This window comes from Dermacentor variabilis, chromosome 1 (assembly GCF_050947875.1).
Source record: "Dermacentor variabilis isolate Ectoservices chromosome 1, ASM5094787v1, whole genome shotgun sequence".
In the NCBI taxonomy this organism is placed as follows: domain Eukaryota; kingdom Metazoa; phylum Arthropoda; class Arachnida; order Ixodida; family Ixodidae; genus Dermacentor; species Dermacentor variabilis.
The window spans coordinates 170319826-170337564 of record NC_134568.1 but is presented as its reverse complement, the minus strand read 5'-3'; the positions used below and the strand labels follow the sequence as shown (position 1 = coordinate 170337564).

At 42.5% G+C, this 17739-nt stretch overlaps 1 protein-coding gene across 3 annotated transcripts in view; it reads left to right on the top strand.

Moving 5' to 3' along the window:
• Positions 1–360: 360 nt before the first annotated feature.
• raskol (Ras GTPase-activating protein raskol) overlaps positions 361–17739 on the top strand; it is a 199175-nt gene continuing 181796 nt past the window's right edge. For 2 of the 3 annotated variants that reach the window (XM_075699424.1, XM_075699459.1), the window contains exons 1-3: positions 361–736; positions 4508–4659; positions 10222–10336. In XM_075699424.1, the coding sequence (XP_075555539.1) occupies positions 670–736; positions 4508–4659; positions 10222–10336 (334 nt within the window). In that variant the 5' untranslated portion in view covers positions 361–669. The remainder of the gene's footprint in view (positions 737–4507; positions 4660–10221; positions 10337–17739) is intronic. The other variant, XM_075699434.1, reaches the window with a different exon arrangement.

Below are 17739 nucleotides of genomic sequence, written 5' to 3'. Positions count from 1 at the left end.
CTCATAATTCGTCGCACAAGCTGAAATGAAAAATGGTTACCTGTCATATATATGCGCTCCTGCAATCGCGGCAAACACCCTCAAGTAGAGAGCAACTCACCCTTTCAACATGTATTTGTGACTACGCAACTCTGACTGAAGGTTGTGACCAAGTATATACATATCGAGAACGGAGCAACGCTACGCAAATGAAAACACACACGGAGATTCCACAAGGCGTTGAAGGCGACGAACATCATCTGAAAACACTACCTGAGTCAACAAACCGTCAATCCGAATCCAATGCTTTGATCAGCGATCGCAGCGCCACTTCTTCATCGCATGAAACGCTATGGTTATTTAGGTCGTCTATCCACAGAACACCTATATGTCTATCTGTCTATCTGCTCCTCTTTCGTCGTACTGTCAGCTCTCTGGGTTTGACCAACTTCTCTGGCCTCTTGACGCTGCGTGTGGTCGTGGGGCCGTGGTTCCTTGCAACGGTTGTTGGTTGGTTTGAGAGGCGCAGCTGTGATCCCGTACCGATCCAGTTACGCAGTCTGCCGGCTGCATTGCCCAAAATCTACCCTTCACACTGAGTGCATCTGTGCGCGATGAGTACGACTGGGACGAAGTGCATCGCGAGCAAGCGTACGGATTGAACGGCCGCGCGATCGCCCTTTCGGAAGCATGCAGGACTCATCAGTGAGCAGCCACGATCTTCAGGGCCGCCTTGAAGGATGGCTTTACGTTTGCGGTGTGTATCTAGCGGCCGTTCAAGCAAGCTGGTGCATTTCTAAATGCCTGTACCACTCGTCTCAAGTGGCGATGAAATGAGCACGTTCTGGACACCACGTTCAAACGCTCCCTCATGCCGCTAGTTAGTAAACTTGTTCCTTCCGCGAACGGGCCCAGATATATTGGGAAGCAAAAGAGAGAGAGAGAGAGAGAAAGCGTGCCCAGATGGGAATCAGCAGTGCATGCTAGAAGATCGATACAAGAGAGTGAAGACAAGAAGGTTTTCGGAGTCACGGGTATATCTGCGGGCCATCCGTCTTACTTTCTTGCGGGACGTTCTAAGTGAAGGTGATATCATCGCGTTTAAATTTGGAAGATCGTTTCGTTTCGTTGGCTCGCTGTCGCTGTGTGCCGAAACACTGTTTTGGTCAGTGTCGATATACATGTATTTTTTCTTTCTCTCTCATAATTAGGGCATAGTTTCACTGCTATCCCTTTAACCGCGCCCTGTTTTAAGAATATTAACGCCGAAAATAGTTGCGTTGATGTGCGGCCCAAAATGTTTTGTTTTTGCGTGATGCAAGAGGCAGCGCCTTGCTGAAAATAGTTTAGTCCAAGATACCAGCCCACACTAATTGCGCCTTTCTCTTCATTGGACGTCTAAAAATTAAGCAGCAACCTGACTCGTGATTTTCCATAGCGGAGCCTGTAATAATACTCGATTGAATGTCTGAGTAAGAATGCAGAAATGTTTCTTATACTTTTCGTTAAAAGATCTACGCTCGTTCTCTTGCTAGCGCCTATTCTAATTGTCTTGATGGCAGTGTACTGCTTTGAATTTTTTTTTTATCTCGCGGTTTTGGAACAGACAAATATTGTCATTTGCTGTGGCTGCCGAGATTGCTGCACTGAAACGTTATATACTTAATCGAATCTCATGGACATACTATTGATACGACACCTATATGCTGCTGGCAGTCTTTAAAATTAATATCTGTGTTATGTAAGGTTCAGGGTGATTTGGGAATGTTATTTGTACAGCTAACAATGTCAGCTGAGCAGATTTGTGTGCTTTGGCAGACATTACCTTACATGAGTTTAGCCTATTTTCATTTATGAAGATATGGTTGTCAATTCAACTTCTAACTGATGAGAGAACTTTAACATTTCCTACTTTCAGCCAGGAGAGTGCAGTGCTAGAAAACAAATATTTGACGACTGTTACACATGAAAATATTGGGACTACTCCCTTTCAGGCTGTAGTAGCTTAGTTATGAAAACAATTAGGCTGAAAAACATTTTGTAGTAGTCCTGCGAATAACTTTTTTTTTCTTTTACGTTTAAAAAAAATGTACTTGTGTTCTTGGTTGCATGAAGGTTTGTACAATTCTAGTTGTCAGAGAAAGGAACAACTGCAAAGAGTATGAACTAGTAATGTTGAAAGCACAAATTTTATATGTGAAATGTTAACTTGGCCATATTTAGTTGTTACGAGTGGGACTGCATTGTTTGTACCCAAGCCTGAAGTTTTGTGGCGGCCACAAGTAGCATTACTGCATCTACTGCATGATCATTGCAGCAAATGTTCTTCTACTTTAATGTTTGCTGACATAGTGCCAGCCACTTCTTGAAGCCTCAGTAATCACAGACTGTTACCTCATAAGCTGTTCAACTTACTTGTCACTGTTGTGCACACTGTATATGCATGTACATTGTGTTGCAATTTCCCTTAGCTGCTTTCCTCTGCCCTTCCTACTTCCCACCTTGTTATGCCTTAAGGTGTAGAAGAAATCAGCAGCATCATGGTGTAATTTTTTCACGTACACATATTGCTTATATTGCAGTATACATGTTTGTTTGGTTGTCTTTCAAACAGCTTTTTGTTTTAGTTGTGGCAGATAGCAGAATACTACCTCTGCAGCAGGATTACTTGAGAGAGGCAGACATTACTTACACAACAAATAATGTTCTGTGAGCAACACTCTGATAAACAACCTTACCAATTAATATTTTATTTATTACTTTATTAGCAAGCACTTCAGCTGCAAAAATAAAGCTGCTCTGTACTCACTGCTGTTTATCTAACGTAAATCTTGATATTAGTGCCACTTCCCAGAAATTTGTCCTCAGTGTGTACTACAAAGTGTAAGTAAGATCTTGATGAGGGCTAGTTGGTTCATATTTAGAACCGAGGTTGAACAGTACGAATAAAACAACGACACGAGAAAACAAATACCACAGATAAGCGCTGACTGCCAACTGGAAGTTTATTTGAAACTCTCCAGCCATTTTATACCTTTTTTAGCATAGGCATGCGTACAGCAGTCGCAAATGCGTTAGCAAAATCAGATTCATCATAATCTTTCATTCAAAAAAGCTATTCCTTCTTCTGACAAGGCAAGAGAGGGAGTGCTTACATGTTTATCTTCTTCCTTTCTAATGCAATAAGCCATTGTAACAAGTGTCCTTCCACTCCCATATTTGAAAAAAAAACAAAATTCATAGGGAAAGGAAAAAGTAAGAAAGAAAGGGAAATAATCGAGGGTTATTACATTAGAAAGGAAGGAGATAAATGTGTAAGCGCTCCCTCTCTCGCTTTGTCGACAAAAGAAATAGTTTTTTTGAATGAAAGATTATGATGGAGGAGGGGTATCTGATTTTTCAGATGTATTTGCGACTGCTGTACGCATGTCTATGCTGGAAAAGGTACAAAAATGGCAGGAGAATTTCAAATAAACTTCCAGTTGGCAGTCGGCGCTTGTCTGTGTTATTTGCTTCTTCGTGTCTTTGTTTTATTTGCGCTGTTCAACCTCAGTTCTAAATACAAAGTTTTGTGGCATTCAGTTAAGTTTCCTTGAATGCCAGTGTGCTTGAGGCTGTGTAATAAAATAAGGGAACAATAAGGAATTTTGCTGCACTTTTAGGATGTTTCTTGAAACTGGTAGTTCTAGTCTCACGATTTCTTTTAAATGAACATAGCTTCGTTAGCTCCGACTTCAAATGGAACATGCACCCTAAAGAGTTAGGTAGTGGGACTTTGTTAGTCTAGCCAATTGTGCATAGCAACTTGTTGCGTGAGTAATGCAAGCAATTCATATGTGGATGTGTGCATGCGTGCACTTGTGCATATGCATATGCACATGTGCTATCAGAGTGGAAAAGTGGGCTAGTTGGTTGCTACAGCTTGCATCATATTTGCAGTGCAACATTGACGAAAACACATACAAAAAGAAACAAAATAGATGGGGTGAGTGATGGACGTCAAATGAGTTTTATTACAATTTTACACTCATGTGATAAGCAGGTGTGATAAGCAGGTACACAAGCAAGGGCGAAAGTGCCAATGTTGACCAATATCTAGCAGAAGAGGTATTGATATCCTAAAAACAAATCTCTACTGAAAAGATTACCACTACAGGTTGCAGTGGCAGTATTATTCTGCAGGGACTGCAGTAAATTTTGCAAGACGAAAAGCTTGCATATTGGTGACTTCAGAGCAGTATCTGCTGAGGGATTTCTGTTCCTGCTGCTGCAGTTTTGATAGCATGATCGCAAAAATAGTTCCTTGATATGCTGCAGTAAATGTTCTGCGTCCAAGAAATTCATCAGACCAATCTGCTACATAGTTTTTCTGGTAACAATTGGGCACTTACCCTGGCACTTTGCAAAAGTAATGATAAAAGGCTTTCTGGAGATTCAGAAATTCATGGCTGACTGTGGCAGAGTGGCCACAGTCTTGTTTACTGTCACTGTGCATTAATTGAAGCATTCATTCTTATTGGCCACACAGAGTTGGAGGCAGGCCCAGAGCCAAGGGCACCAGCACTGAAGCGTGCCCGTCACCAGGGACGCTGTTGGCAGCAGCGGTTCTGTGTGCTGCTTCCAGATAAGAAAACGTTGACACATTTCCCAAGTGAAGACATTGCGAGGCGTTGCCTCCATGTAAGTCCCTGACCTGTGCTAATCCACTGTTTCATGAACCTAAAAGCCTTAGGGACATTTTTTTCCAACGACCTCTAGTGCCCTCTGAAGAACCCTTCGGAACTATGTGTTAGTGAAGAACTGGGCCTTCATGACTTTGCTCAGAATACATTAAATGCTTAGCCTCTTAAGTACATAACCAAAGTTATCTCCCCCGTTCCTCACTAAGAAAAATCGTCTACACGTGTATAGGAAAACTAAACATTTCGATAGAATTTGCCACAAGTGCAGTGCACATGCACAGTCCGAACTCGTTCATTAATGCCAGCGCTTTCCCAATTTTGGTCATCTGAGCTTAACCGATAAATCTTAAAAGTTAACCGATGAATCATCCAGCCCTAATGGAAAGTGAATGTCTGGAAAGTGCTTTTGCAAGAGAACGGATTCCATACCAGAAGTACTTATGATAAATATCCTTTTACTCTCAGAAGAAATTATCATGGCAAGCTTTTCTTTTTCTAAAGCATTTTTTATTAAGAAATTCGTATGTTTTCTATCAAAATGTCAAGTATTTAGCCCCTTCCAGGGCTCCGTTCTTGACGTTCAGTCAATATTGCATGTGTAAGTCACGGTGGCTGCATTTTCTATGGGGGCAAAATGCAAAAACACCCGTGTAGTTAAATTTAGGTGCTTGTTAAAGAACCCCAGGTGGTTAAAATGAATCCGGAGTCCCCCAATATAGCGTGCCTCATAATCAGATCGTGGTTTTGGCATGTAAAAGCCCATAACTTAATCTTAATTTTTTTAACTTAATGTTGACTAATTGACTTTTTAAAATTTAATTACCTTTGGGCACATATTGCAATCTGTCTATTTCATGGCACAATGGCACATGCACCCTGCTCTAGCGGATTAGTTGCAAAATGTTTTGGAAGAGACACGCACGTGGTTAAGCGGCCTGATATCAGGGGAAAGTCGCGCGGGAAAAAATAAAGCGCACAGTCGCACATTGCAGCAAACATTCGGGCTGTGTACACCGTTGAAACTCCAGTGGCATACAGCTCTACATCGGTGCGGTGCCGAAAACGTGTGTAGCATAAGATTTCAACTCCTCTTTAAAGTGGAAAGTGGCCAGGGCTTTGTCCAGACTACGCCGTGAACCACGAACTTTCCGCCATGGCAAGCAACTTAATCAATAAACCCCTGTGTTACACTTGGGTGACACTTCACAAACGTCGCGTTGTTGATGAAGTTGCCCTCTCTTGCTGGTCAATGGCGGCAGTGTGTTCCTGATTAAGGTGCAGTAACACTGGGTCAATACAAGACTGACAAGACTGAAGCCAACAACTGGCCGAGTATTCAGCACAGTGTGTCGCTGAGACCATTTTATCATAATAGGCCGACAACGATGCAACTGACGGGCGCGAGTTGTCGTAGCGTGACAGGCTTTGTTGTCAACGGCACAGGCAAAATTAGTGTGCCAACCATGATCACTCAACCGAACCCCACGTGATCAGCTATCAAACTGACAGTGTGATAGCCGCAGCGCTTTTGCTTGTATATATAATTAATCGCGCTCAAAGTGAGTTGAAACATGCCTTTGAAGTTGAAATGCTCAAGCTTTAGTCCTCTCAAGCTGTGAACATGAAGTTTGAGTCAATGTTGATCCTCTTTAGCGAAGGTTGCATTAGACTTGGCCCCTCGAGTTCGTGAACCCACTACCGGTGCACCTGAACTTAATATATAAGCAGCTAGCACGAAGGAAACTGTTCTTATAGTTCATTTGTGGCCCTATAGCTATTTGATATCAACTGCTCTTGCCTTCACATGGCACATACAATAAGTGGCAAGCCACAACATAACGCTGTGCCAACATCTATACGTTACCATTCCTGAAGGCTGCCTGTCGCATTTGCTACGTAGATGGGTGGGTCTGTACGTGTTATGCTGACGCATTTCTTCAGTCCAGAGAATCACTGTTTACCTTAACGTCAAACGGGAAACAAGAGACTGTGCATTCGGTACAGTAGCATAAACTCGCTTAGTTACCAACGGTGTCAGCAATGGCATCCGTGTTTTTGCGAGAGAACTACACATATAAGTGAGCGTTTATGCCGAACACAGTTTTTACTAATAATACTTTATGGCACGCACAAAGATTAAGTATGATGAAGTTAAAGAAAAGCGATAATCAGTAATAACAGCCCGTAATATACTCGCATGTTTTGGATCACAGTCGCCATTGTTTAAGTGGCTCGGCTGTTCATATTGACTCGTCTCAGGGTGGAAGAATACGGCTCATATGCGCAGGTATGTATGTTTTGCTATGTTTTGTCATTATTTCACATTAGCGATGTGCAGTTTCCACAACATCAGAAGCTGACAACAATCTGTGGCTGTAGGTGCCGATGTAAACAAATGCACCACTTTGGCAAATTTGACATGGAAGGCTGTGGTTGAAGACGTCTTGAATATGCGAAATTTCTAATGAAAGTGTAAAAGAAATACAAAAAGCGAGGTGGAAGAGCAGACATCAGCAATAACAAACTCCAAGGCAGCCACATCGCCTGACGGAACTAAGCATGCCTTAATTGGCCACACTGTTAGCACAACAGCGCACTTGGGCCTGCTAACCCAGTAGTCTGTGAGTGCTACATGCCTTCCAGGAACGACATTCTGTGCCTGAAAAACCCATTAATTAATTGCGATCCGCGAGACGCACAATCTACGCACCCTCAACATGGGCACAGGTACTCAAATCAATCGGTAAAAGCACCGGCACCCTCCCAAAATGTTTCCAGCAGCATGCAACAGAGCGCAGTGCAGGAACATGAAAAAGGCAGATTGTGGAATCGAAGCTGATCAGTGCTCAAGGCTTGTCCACTTCACAGGGATCCTAAACCTCTACCACTTCAAGATATGCATTCAGCTTCAAAATTTATCGCAAAATACATAATTTTCTGCAAAATCCACAGTGCACAAAGAAGGCTTTCTGTGAAAAGTTGTAAGTGAAATGCCAATGCATATCCCTCAAGATTGTGCTAAAACACCTGGCATAACGCACTTTTTTTTTAACATAATGTTTGTGAACATGTTCCTGCACAAAGTGAAAGCAAAGGTGAAAGCAAAGTGAAAGCAAAGCAATTTTAGGGACTTGCTAGGCCTGTAATGAGAAAAATCCTACATCTGGATCATATTGATGTTCATACTGTTGGCAGTGGCAGTGTAACTTTTGGCATCATGGTCATGATAATGAACCCATAGTAGTAGCTGTTGAATGAATTCAAGAAACAACTAAAAGAATATATTCTGTCGAATACTGATGCTTAGTTCATACTCACAACCATTCTTTCAGGGTATCTTCATTTCATTTTCATTGTCATACCATTAGGTTTCTCTTTTATGTGCTTGTCATGCATATACAGTCGATCCCAGATATATCGAATTATTGCCTATATCGAACAGTTAAAAAATCCCCTTGTGAATCCCATGCAAAAGTATAGCGCTATTGTTCGCGTATATAGAACTCCCGTGCACTGGCATATTGATGTATCGAACTCCGAGCCGAGCTGCACCCCGGCAAGTGCGCTTCTCCCATTGCATCCCACCCCCGCAAGTGCGCTTCTCCTCACGAAGCTCTCACGATGTTCCCGTGATCTCACGCGCGCCGCCCCGCACTCTGAGAAAGGGGCGGGGGGGTAAAAGGCACGTGACGAGGTGCACTTGGAGTGTGATTGGGTGTGAAAGGGAAGCGGGAAGGAGAAACCATGCTGACCGCAGGCGCCCATTTCCTGTGTTTTGGTTGGCTGACACCGGTGGCGCAGCGAGACGAACGAGGTCAGTGCAGCTTGGGCTTGTGGTAGTTGTGCGAAGATGTGGCGCGGTGCGTCTTTTGATTCACTTTGATCCTTTTATTCACGAGGCCAACGCGAAGGCTTGAGACTCGTGTGGTGCAGTGCGTTTTTCTTTCCGCTTTTGGCACGTGTTCCGGAGCCATGGCCGCAAAAAAACGCAAGAATTTGGATTTTTCAACAAAGGCGGACATCATTCGACGGGTGGAGGCTGGCGAGAAAACTTGTTGGCCGCCGCGGCGTTTGGAATTCCTCGCAACACCCCGAGTACAATCCTCAAGAACAAAGCCGATGTTAAGCTGAAGGCAGAGCAGTCCAGTTGCCCTGGAGCGTGTCGTGTGTACGTCCCAACCTTTGACAAGGTCGAGAAGGCATGCACGTGATTTCGTCGGCGCTGACGACAGCATGAAAGCTGTAGCGGATTGCGCTGATGCAGAGATTGTGGCTGACATCATGGGTGACGAGGATGCAGACTCGAGCAGCGGTGAAGGTTCCAACGAAGAGGACCAACCACCATGCACTGCAGCTGAACTTGCATCAGCTTTCAGCATCATTCGCCGCTGTTCTGGCACAATGGAAGGAGCTAGCCTTTCTCATTTGGACACTGTCAACAAGCTCGAGGACAGCCTAATGAACTTTGGTGCAGAAGAAAAAGCAAGCAAAGGTCACAGATTTTTTTCTTCCGAAATAAAGTGCTCTGGTCATCGCGTTGTGGTTTTGTTTCTTTACGCGCCTTGGAGGCACAGATCGGTAAATTCCCGTTAGCCACGACATCAGGAAACTGCCTTGAGATGTGTGGAGTTGTTAGAGAAGCTTTTGACATGCATATATTATATTTCGAATTATCGATATATCAAACTATTTCGCAATCCCCTTCGAGCTTGATATATCCGGGATCGATTGTATATTCGAGTTCGCAAATTATGCTGTGTATGTGCTTTTTTATATTGCTCTTATTTATGCACATTTAGTTCTTCAATATACTAGTCATACTAAAACCTGTAATTTTTCCTTGTTAATGATTTGTTGAAACTGCTGTTATCTGTATTTTATTATGTTTAGTTTGCAAAGGAGGTCCCATTGCAGTTTTTGACTTCGGGACCTCCTTCTGTGTATTAGAATCCTGTAATCTTTCTAATCATCACAGTAAAACCGATTCTGATTCTTATTCTGAATGATAATGGATGTAATGATAGTAAGAGCTGTTGAATATGTAGTCTACGATTGCCATCACACATCTCGAACTGAACAGCCATAAGAGGCTGCTATCCTGTCATGGTAATGCAGTTTAGTTTATCCTTGAACTAAGCCAAAATGAAACTAACAGTGAGACAAACATAGTAGCATCTTTTTCGACACCTCTTTCTTTGATGTGGGGAGTGTGTATGTTTTTTTTTCTTGAGGTGGCAGGGTACAGCTAGGTAAATGTTAATGCTGACATCTCACAGTATTACTGTACCCTCCTACTAATGTTGTATGTTTTCTGTTAATGGTGAAGTAGAGTAATTTTCATAGAAATTTTTAAAAGATGTGTTGAGCTTAGTATTTAATGAAAGTGGCCAGTACCACTGAGTAGTGCAACATTAGTAATCATGTTACACAACGTTAAGCCATGTACTGGTGCTACATGTTCTCTAAGCTTACAGGTGATTCTGCCTTCCTGTTTTTGCATGCATTGAGTTGTCTGTTGCTGAACAAAGGCTGCAGTAAAACTGTGCTGCCCCTCCAACAGGGCCGACTGTGGGGTGCAGACTGGGAGAGAGTTCTTCCTGAGGAAGATGAGGGTCCACTCTCAGAGACAGGCTCTTTACGTGATGACCGTCTGCTCAGCTGCTGCTCTCCACCAGGTGACTAAATCCTGATTATAATTTGCTATTATTGGAACTCTTGGATTTTATTTACCTGCCATTGGTGGCTCACTTGATGTGGCATTCTTCTGTTGAAACAGGTCACAGTTTCGATTTAAGGCTGTAACAGTTGTGTTGACATGGAGACAGAATGAAAAAGCATCCATGCACCAAAATTTCAGTGCCTCTTTAATAACTCCACCTGGTCAGAATTAATCCAAGAAAGTTCACTATGACATCCCTTGTAGCCTAGCTGTGGCTTTGGATTGTTAAGACTGTTCATTGTCCAAGGTTGATTGTTGTCAAAAGAAGTTCTAGTTGGCAGCCCTAATGAAAAGGACACAGTACAGTGTACTGCTACTGGTCCCTAATTAAAACAACAGCTAGTCAGTGTGTTGAGAAAAATTTATAAGAATTACCAGGAACTTAATGTTCCATGATTCACCTGGAGCAATACATGCACCCTCAACATGACAGTGCAACACAAAAAAAAAAATGCTGTGTAGATGTTGAGCCTTTGTATGGGCTGTTCTTTGTCGATAATCAAATCAAACTTTATTCCAACATTTGGGATGCTGAGAGCCAGGGTCAAAAAGCCACTACACAGGCTTGACTGAATAAATAGTAAACTCGGAACATCATAGCAAGCTTTGTTTCTGCTAAGACCCTTAATAAAAAATTTGCACTTGCTAAAACATTTAAAGGGGCCCTGAAACACTTTTTAACGAATCATATAATGACACCATAATTAAATTACATTCCCTCATAAATCTCCTGCTGCAAAATATTTTGAATCCTTTGAGCATAAGCAACCAATGAGCAGCTTTCTCTCTCCATTCAGGTCCACTAGTGCGCTAGAAGGAGCACAGGGGAGACGACAAGGGGACACAAGGGAGAATTGCCCCTCTGGTCTGGTCCAAAAGTTGAATGCGAGACAGCTCATGGTGGCATCCCATAGTGGCTGCAGTATCTAGGCAGCACTTTTAATCTCAGAGGCCACACGTAGCAGACACAGCAATGTGCAACTATTGTGTTTAGACCAGCAGTGCAAAGATAAAATTTTTTTTCTGTGAAATTATTTTTCTCTCTTTTTGAGATTATAGACATATATATCTTTTGTTTATTTAACTCTAATGAGCACTAACTGTATTACCGAGAACGTTCTCACAATTACGAAATCAGCCTATAGCTGTTAAAGGTCTAGCTGCTTGCTATGACGCTACATGACGACATTGTGGAAGTGAGAGCAAGCGATTTTTCACCGCTTTTGGCACAAGATTGTAAATTTCCTGCGGCATGCAGTGCAATGATATTTGGCTCACATATTCACAGGAGCCTCGTTAACAGATTGGCAACATTTTCTTTACTGTTCAAAAAGTGCTTCAGGGCCCCTTTAAAGAGATGGCTATTCTGCATTTGCCCACAATTAATGGCATTTTGTTCAAGTATTAGTAGAAATTTAAATAAAGCAGTGTTATAGGCAGCTGCAGTTCTGCCTGTGCAATTCCTGGCAGCAATAATTTCCATCCATAAAGAACAAAACTAACACAGTTCCATCGCATATGAGCCACACAAAAATATATAAAGTTGAACCTCGTTATAAGGAAGTCGTATCTGAATTAACAAAGTCGTAATTTATTAACAAAGTCATATAATAAATTATGGTTGTATCAAATAAACAGCATGTTGTGTTGTAGTTTTAAAACATTTACAGGTCTCAAACTATATTAAAGCTGCCCACACAATTTATTTGCAAGTTTTTGAGGTCAAGGCTCATGATTGAGACGCAGAACATTGCATCAATAGTACATTCAATGTGAAAACAAGCCCAACCTCTCGTACCATTAAGCACACTTGCTGAGTGCGGCACATTATGTGTGTCTCTTGCTTCTTGTTTGCAAATTTTTATGATAATGATTTTGACATGTCTCAACATTACTTCAGAATGGTGGTTTGCTGAGCGACTTGGTAATGCGGCCTGACATGGGCAGCACAAGACAACAGAAACAAAAAGAAAAAAAAACACAGACACAGTGCAACATTGCTGTTGCAAAGCCAGTAGCAAAATTACCAAAGCTTAGTTATGTCTCTTATTTCAACGCCTGTGTATGCTTGCACTGCCTACTGTGATATTCAAACTTTGTACGAGCTGCAACAGCTGGTTAGAAAAAAAAATGCAACAAATATATTAATGAAAATTAACACTGAAAATAAGCACACAACTACCATATTTACTTGAACATAACGAGCATATTCCGAGAAAATTGGTCGGAAGATTGCATGCGTATTACAATCAGATACGAAACCAAAACCACGTTTTGGTTTCACTAGATGCAGTGTCAGTGCCAGCAACGGAGCACGTTGTTGTGAGGGTCATTGTTGGTTCATTTCGTACTCGACTACGATCTAGAGTGGTATTCTCAGCAAATAATTTTTGGAGATACTAGCACCTTCGCCAGATTTTGCCCGACTCGGCATGAAATATGTGGGCATAATCAACCGCCAGCATTTCTGGCACAGTGCCTGTGCACAGTTCCAGAAATGCTGTCGGCCACATACTTCTACAAGTTCAATGCAGAGTCTTGTGAAAGTGCTAGCAGTATCTTAAGTGATCACTGAAGAATACCGCCACTGTGTGCTTGATATCTCTAGTCAATGAAGCGCAAATGGCAACTACGACTCGTCACTTTCATTATGAAAGCTCATTTAAAAAAAAGAAATTTCCCTACTGTGGAAGTAAAGTTTGCATGTTTTGTAAAAAACAAAGTGGGGCCCTGGAATAGGGGCTCCAACCATTGTGCCTTATTTTATTTACATTGAATAAAGTTTTACTCTCTCTCTAAAAACAAGACATGCAGAATTTACCTTGGCGATTCTGAACGTTTGTGTGTGTGGGGGGGGGGGGGGCGCATACTAAATTTTTATAGTACAGCACATGGAATCGATTCTGAATGTTCATAGTACCGAGACCAATGGGTCTTGGACATAAGCTATAAATTGTTGTTTTAGGCCATTTTGAAGCAAGGCTAGCAGGTTGTCAAGGTTGAAGCAAGGTTGTCAAACTTGGTCATAATAAATGCCCACCTTAATACTAGAAACGTATCAAGGTGCCGTACGGTACAGTGCAAGTTGCTGTTAATTAGCTAATTAGGCCCCAAACTGAGAACATCCTGTTCTGGATATCATAAAAAAATTTTATTATAGGAAAATAATTGCATTTTTGAAATCAGCTGGTAGAAATGCATTAACAATGCAAATTTTATTCAAATTGTTTAAAAAATAAAGTTATTTCAAGTGCCCCCTTAAAACGCAGGATACTTCAACTATAGAGGAACGTGCCAAATAAGGTCAGATTCATGCAAGAGATGAGTTAATGTTGGTTTACACAGAAGCAGATTTTTCTCTTTCATTAGTTTACACAGCAGCCATAGGCAGTGGTATGAAGAGAGCTTGTGGGGAGCAATCAGTTACCATCAGGCCATGCACCATAAGCCAAACCTGCACATGGTGTGCAAATGTGCACTTTTTATTGTAAGCAAATCCTTTGGCTTCTTTTTTCTCGTTTCTATTCTCTATGAGAGAAACAGTAGGCAACCTACTGAAACAACCACAGCTAAGCAAAGCAGCAGTCAGCTTGTGCATGTCTTGAATGTAAAATAGATAACAGAAGTTTTCAGAACACAAAAGTGCATGCTGAACTAGGCCTCACTATAAAGTGAAAAGCTCACATTTAGATTAGCTCATTCTTTAGACTATAGAGAGCCTGCAGAGTTTGCGCCTTTGCCAAATGAAAAAAACACTCGCTGGTCACGTACTTATTACATGCACAGTGGCAGCAGCTATTAGAGCTGACTGCTGCACTGCTGCGAGCCACGTTCAACATGCCGGACTGTACAGATAGCAAATTTTCGGCCGGGCGCTGGATTGCACGCTCAAAATGCCAAATTATATTCACGCCTTAACCATAAATCAAAACAGCAGAATCTTTCTTGTACTTTTCTGAGAATCCAGCAAGTGCAGGAGTAATTCGCTTCAATGACCAATGGGTCTCGGAAGTGGTGATTTTAATCAGAATTGTGTGCGGGTACACAGTCATGCCAGAGGTTTGCACATGCAGCATGACCACTTCAGCCTCATTACCCACTGTACCTCGTATATTGATTAAAAAGAGGTGCTTGGTGTCAACTATAAGCTTTCCTTCCACAAAACAACAAAAGCTGACATCACACTGCAAGAAAATTATCAAAGACAGCAGTAGCAGGGATGTGAAGACCTCGGTGCATCCGCCATGCTGCAGAGTGTAGCCAGATTTTTCAGTGCTCCCTGAAGTTCATTTTAGTTGTGAATACCATATTTTACTTGCACAATGAATGCATTGGCACAATAACCATCTTGCTCTTCAAAATTAGGCTTTCTTGCTTGTAATAATCGCATCCAAACTTTGGTCTAGTGCAGTCCTGCTTAGTCTCACGGACGAACAGGCATGCTGAAGTTTTCCGTTTCAGTCATTCTAGCCGATGATGATAACACATCCCATGAGAGCCATCTCTTGGCAGAAAAATGAATGCTGTCTTCTGCAGTGCCAATGCGACAACCAATAAAAAAAATTTGCCGACAGTTTTGCATCTAGAAGCAAGGGAACCATGAGCAGTATGGTACCCTTATATATATTTAAAGCATAGCTTTCTTTCCCTACATCTTTGCAGTTGGTTAGGGTTTCTGATTGTCCTGAATTTAATAGGACCATCCCTACTTTTAAGTAAAAGCCCTGATTCCCTACTTGACCCAGTCATGACCACCAACTGTCAGGACTTTTGCATTTTTTCTACTGAATAACAATCAATAAATCACATTTCTGTTTTATTATACCTGAGAGCTCTGTTGCACTTTTCTTTTTTGTCTCCTGTTGCATTGTCATAAACATAAAGGTGGTTATGTTTTTTGTCGTGGTTCTCATTCTGTTGTAGGCCCTAAATGTTCAAGTGCCGATATCTGTATATTGGCAGCCATGTTAGCCAGGCAATTACTGTACCTTTGTTGTTGCATACCTCACTATATGGTAGCACTAAAGAATGTGTACAACATGGTTGCACATACAGACTCAGACTAGCGACTCAGTCCTGACTTCGTCCACTTGAGAGTTGACAACCCTAGATTTGGTGCACCGTCATGATGGCGGCAGTTGTCCTTGGCTGTCTCAACCAAAAAATATTTTGCTATTGGCGATACGGTCACTTTCACAAGGTTTCATATCGAGGTTTCGCACCGGCACGGGATGCTTTGGCGTATACAGCCAACAGCATTTCTGGAGCTTTGCCAAGCTCACTTATCTTTCATACTTTTGTCAACCTGCCCCCTTACAGCCAGTGACAGCAGTGCCATTGAGCTTGCTGGAAAGCACTAGGCATGCAAAAACAAATATTCCGGCATGTAGAGGTCTCAAGAAAGTTGAAATTGTAATAAAGCAGGCAGTGCAGGATTTCTAGGGCCCCCCAAAGGGCAGCGGGGAGGATCAAAGCTGGATGCAGGGCATTCCACGGGTTGGGGGCCGCCGAGGTCAGGGTATGCCAGGACATTTGTTCGCATGCAGCATACTTGCAACAACATCCAACAACAACTTGCAGCATACTTACACATACTTACAAAACACTTACAACAACATACAAGGGCGAATCAGAGTCTTTGCCCCCCCCCCCCCCTCCTTTTTTTTTAGCCAAATTAACCATTCCCAGCGGTGGACCTTTCTTGGACTGGCCCGGCCTTATCTGCCGGTTGTTGAAGATAGTGGTTGTGCTTCACACGTCCACGGCGTACGAACGCCGACATGTGGCAGTCAGAACTGCCGAAAGCTCCGGTCATTTCACTAGGAGACTCTGGGGCACCCACCATACAGTCCGGACCTTACCCTTAGTGATTTCCACGTGTTCAGTCCGCTGAAGAAGTTTCTGGCAGGACAGTGATTCACATGCAATGATGAAGCCATGACAGCAGTCTGACAGTGGTTCCACAGTCAGCCGAATGAATTCTACCACAGGGGCACCTCAAATTTAGTGCTGCGATGGGACATGTGGTCTGAACCGGTCTGGGAACTATGTGGAAAAATAGTGTAAGGTAAATAGAATAGTATATATATATATATATTTGTAGTTACCTATATGTACCTTATTTTGGGTAATAAAAAGTAGGGGCAAAGACTATCTGATTCTCGCTTGTACAACATATACACCCCAAGCACGCGGAGGCCCTGGTGAGCCTCCAACCTCTGGACCAGTCCAAGTATCAGCTTAGGTGTCCCCATTGTCCCTTTAGTGTCCTGGAGGCACCGCTAAAGTGTACCAAAGAATGATGCGTTGTTTGCACTTCGAACTTGCACAAATACAAATATAAGCACACACTCTAAGGCATTGTGTCTCTAGATGAAGCCTGATAGGCCTGATCTCCAAGCCAGAGATATGCGGCAGTGGTGGGCTTCATGTTCCTTCCATATGGCACCACTGCAGTCCCTGGCTGTACTGGAAGCAGGCTGACAAATGTGCCATCTTCACAGTTTCAGGAACGCTTTCAGCCATCTACTTCATCGTGTCTGGTGCCAATTCACATGAAATCTTACCTAAAGCAATTGCTCAAGCATATCACCTATGAATAAAACTTACCTTTGCTCTGAAAGTTGCATCACCGTGACTGATGACTGGGATGTGTTCGTTGTCGAAATCCTCTGCATGTTTCTTATCGTGATGAACCGTTTTCTCTTGCCAGCTCATCAAAGCTTCGCTTACACCAATTTGCACAGCGCATGGGATCTACATGACTTTTTTCTACTTAAAGTGCAACCGTTCCATGACAGCATTGTCTGTTGCTTGCTTTTCTGCCTGTCATGCATTTTGCTGTGGGCAATTGGGCTGTAGTTCCAGCTATGCGGCCAAAGTCAAAGGCTGTGTAGTATGTGGTGGAGCATGGGAATCGTGCTGCCAGAAAGCATTTCAGTGTTGATAAAGTCTGCATGTGCTACTGGTGGAAGCAGCATGACAAACTGCTCACGACAAATGGGACACGTCACACCTTCTGGGGGCTGAAGGCCAGAAAGCCGACACTGTGCAAATAGTGGACGTGTATATTTACTGCAAAGTTCTCTAATGAATATCTTTATTCATTACTGTCTTATGTTTAAATAAAATTTGCCTTCCATATTAGATGCTTTGCTTTGGTTTTTTAAAAAAAAGTGTCTAGTATGTGAAAGGGTACAGAAAGGGTACGAAAGGGTATAGAAAAAAGCTGTACGATTCATATATTCTAAATTCTCTCGCTATGATTCCCCCTCACAAATAATGCGTGATAAGGGCATCGAAGTCCTTGAGCAGTGAAGGCAACACTTAAGAATTCGATTTCTTACCATGCTTATTAAT